The sequence below is a fragment of the Phaseolus vulgaris genome, chromosome 6 (assembly GCF_000499845.2).
Source record: "Phaseolus vulgaris cultivar G19833 chromosome 6, P. vulgaris v2.0, whole genome shotgun sequence".
NCBI lineage: Eukaryota > Viridiplantae > Streptophyta > Magnoliopsida > Fabales > Fabaceae > Phaseolus > Phaseolus vulgaris.
The window spans coordinates 250624-252642 of NC_023754.2; the positions used below are offsets into that span (position 1 = coordinate 250624).

The following is a 2019-nucleotide window of genomic DNA, read 5'->3' on the forward strand; positions in this document are numbered from 1 at the left end:
TTAAGTTGTGTTAATGAAAAGTAATATAATTGATTATCGTAATAATTAGTTAAAAAAATTCTTTTAGAAATAATTTTATAAAAAAATTAATTATTTTCTTTGATAAAAAAATATACTTGCTTTTAATAACATGAAAACCTTCTCTGATCCATTTTTTTAAAAAAAAATTATCACCAATAACTTTATTGAATTCTTTAATTGTTTTTAATTATTTGGAATAGACTTCTCTTAAAATATAGTGTGAATTTTTGTTTCTATTTATACTATAACTTGTTGTAGCAACTCATGTCACAAACATGATCTACCAAACTTTGCCACTAAACTAAAATGCATTTCTTTTCTATTAATTCATTCATACCATTTTTGTCACTCACTGTACTCTCTTATAAGGGATTTTCACGTTTCACTTCTTGAGCTTGGAAAAGAAACATGGTTACTGCAGATACTATTCGAACAGTGGTTGGCATCATAGGTGTGTGCAACTTGATTACTTTCTGAACTTCGTATATAGAACACGAATACATGTATATGCATATGCATGTGATTTAACTTTCTCATTTTTTTCCAATCAGGAAACATAATTTCAGGCTGTCTTTTCTTGTCTCCAGTGTAAACTACTCTCTCTCTCTCAGATTTGTGTGTTTAGGTGGTCATTGATTTGAGTAACATGATATAATATGATATTGCAGGCCAACATTTGTGGAAATATGGAAGAAGGGATCAGTGGAGCAGTACTCTGCAGTGCCCTACATGGCCACACTGATGAATTGCATGGTTTGGACTTTGTATGGCCTACCAATGGTGCACCCTCACAGCTTCTTAGTGGTGAGCATCAATGGTGGAGGATGTGTGATTGAGATGATCTATGTCACCCTCTTCTTCCTCTACTCTCATCGCACCAGGAGGCTCACCCTCTTCCTTTGCCTCTTCTCACAACTCATCTTCCTCACGCTTCTCTCCATTCTCACCTTCACTTCCATTCATGATGTCAACAAACGCTCAGCTGTTGTTGGAACCATCTGTGTCATCTTCAACGTTGCCATGTACGCTTCGCCCTTGTCTGTCATGGTCATGCATCCATTCTCAACACTTTTCTTTCGTTGTTCTTAGCTTCAAATTTTCATGTTTTAACAAGTAAATATGTAATGGGGTTGCAGAAACTGGTGATGAAGACCAAAAGCGTTGAGTACATGCCATTTTCCCTCTCTCTAGCGTCCTTTGGCAATGGTGTGGCTTGGACTACATATTCTCTCATCCCTTTTGATCCCTTCATGGCTGTAAGTTTAAACAAAATCACTATATATCCTTCCTTTCATGCATTTCTTCATCTTCCCTTGTACACTTCAATAGAGTATAATTAACTTAATCGGTTGTTGTTGTGGGAAATTTTAGATACCAAATGGGATTGGGACAACATTTTCTGTGGCACAACTAATTCTGTATGCAACCTATTACAAGTCCACAAAGAGGCAGATAACAGCAAGGAATGCAAAAGGGGTAGGGGAAGTGAATCTCTCAGAGGTTGTGGTTGGTAACAATGACCAAGATCCTAACAATATCAACAAGATTGGTGTTGTTCCCCATGGTCTTTAATTTGATCTTCATGCCTATTGTCTAATGATTCATGGTCATGCATGGATCAACTCTTTTATCAACTAAAGCCTTTATTGTTGTTATTTTATACAGTCCCTTATAATAGTATTTCAATTTTCAACTTCAGCATTTACCATCTTTTTATTTACATCGCATTGCTTGAGTTGAGGTATCTTTGTTATTTACATGACATTGTTTAAGTTGAGGTAGTGTTACTTAACTATAAATTTTCAATATAGTTTTACTCTCTTTCTCTTTCTAATTTTCATGTCACATTAAAAATTCACACCATAGTGATGTAGAAAATAAATAATGAAAAATTTTCCAACTTATAAGGATAGATCAATCAAGAGTAGATTATGAAGAGAATACCAACACAAACTGCTGATTAAAAAAAAAACTAACACAAACCACACATGTGTAATT

At 34.4% G+C, this 2019-nt stretch overlaps 1 protein-coding gene across 1 annotated transcript; it reads left to right on the forward strand.

Annotated features, from left to right (window-relative positions):
- Positions 1-428: 428 nt before the first annotated feature.
- On the forward strand, positions 429-1714 carry LOC137833003 (bidirectional sugar transporter SWEET4-like). Its single transcript, XM_068641402.1, has 5 exons — positions 429-472; positions 573-609; positions 690-1068; positions 1158-1277; positions 1393-1714. Exons 1-5 carry the CDS (start codon positions 430-432, stop codon positions 1591-1593), a joined length of 780 nt encoding a protein of 259 aa, XP_068497503.1. The 5' UTR covers position 429; the 3' UTR covers positions 1594-1714.
- Positions 1715-2019: the final 305 nt, after the last annotated feature.

What these genes read in the sequence shown, in the direction of transcription:
- LOC137833003 (XM_068641402.1), top strand. Translation starts at nt 430, where the DNA reads ATGGTTACTGCAGATACTATTCGAACAGTGGTTGGCATCATAG. An exon ending in AACAGTGGTTGGCATCATAG is followed by an intron (nt 473 to 572) that starts GTGTGTGCAACT and finishes TTTTCCAATCAG; the next exon opens with GAAACATAATTTCAGGCTGT. An exon ending in TGTCTTTTCTTGTCTCCAGT is followed by an intron (nt 610 to 689) that starts GTAAACTACTCT and finishes ATGATATTGCAG; the next exon opens with GCCAACATTTGTGGAAATAT.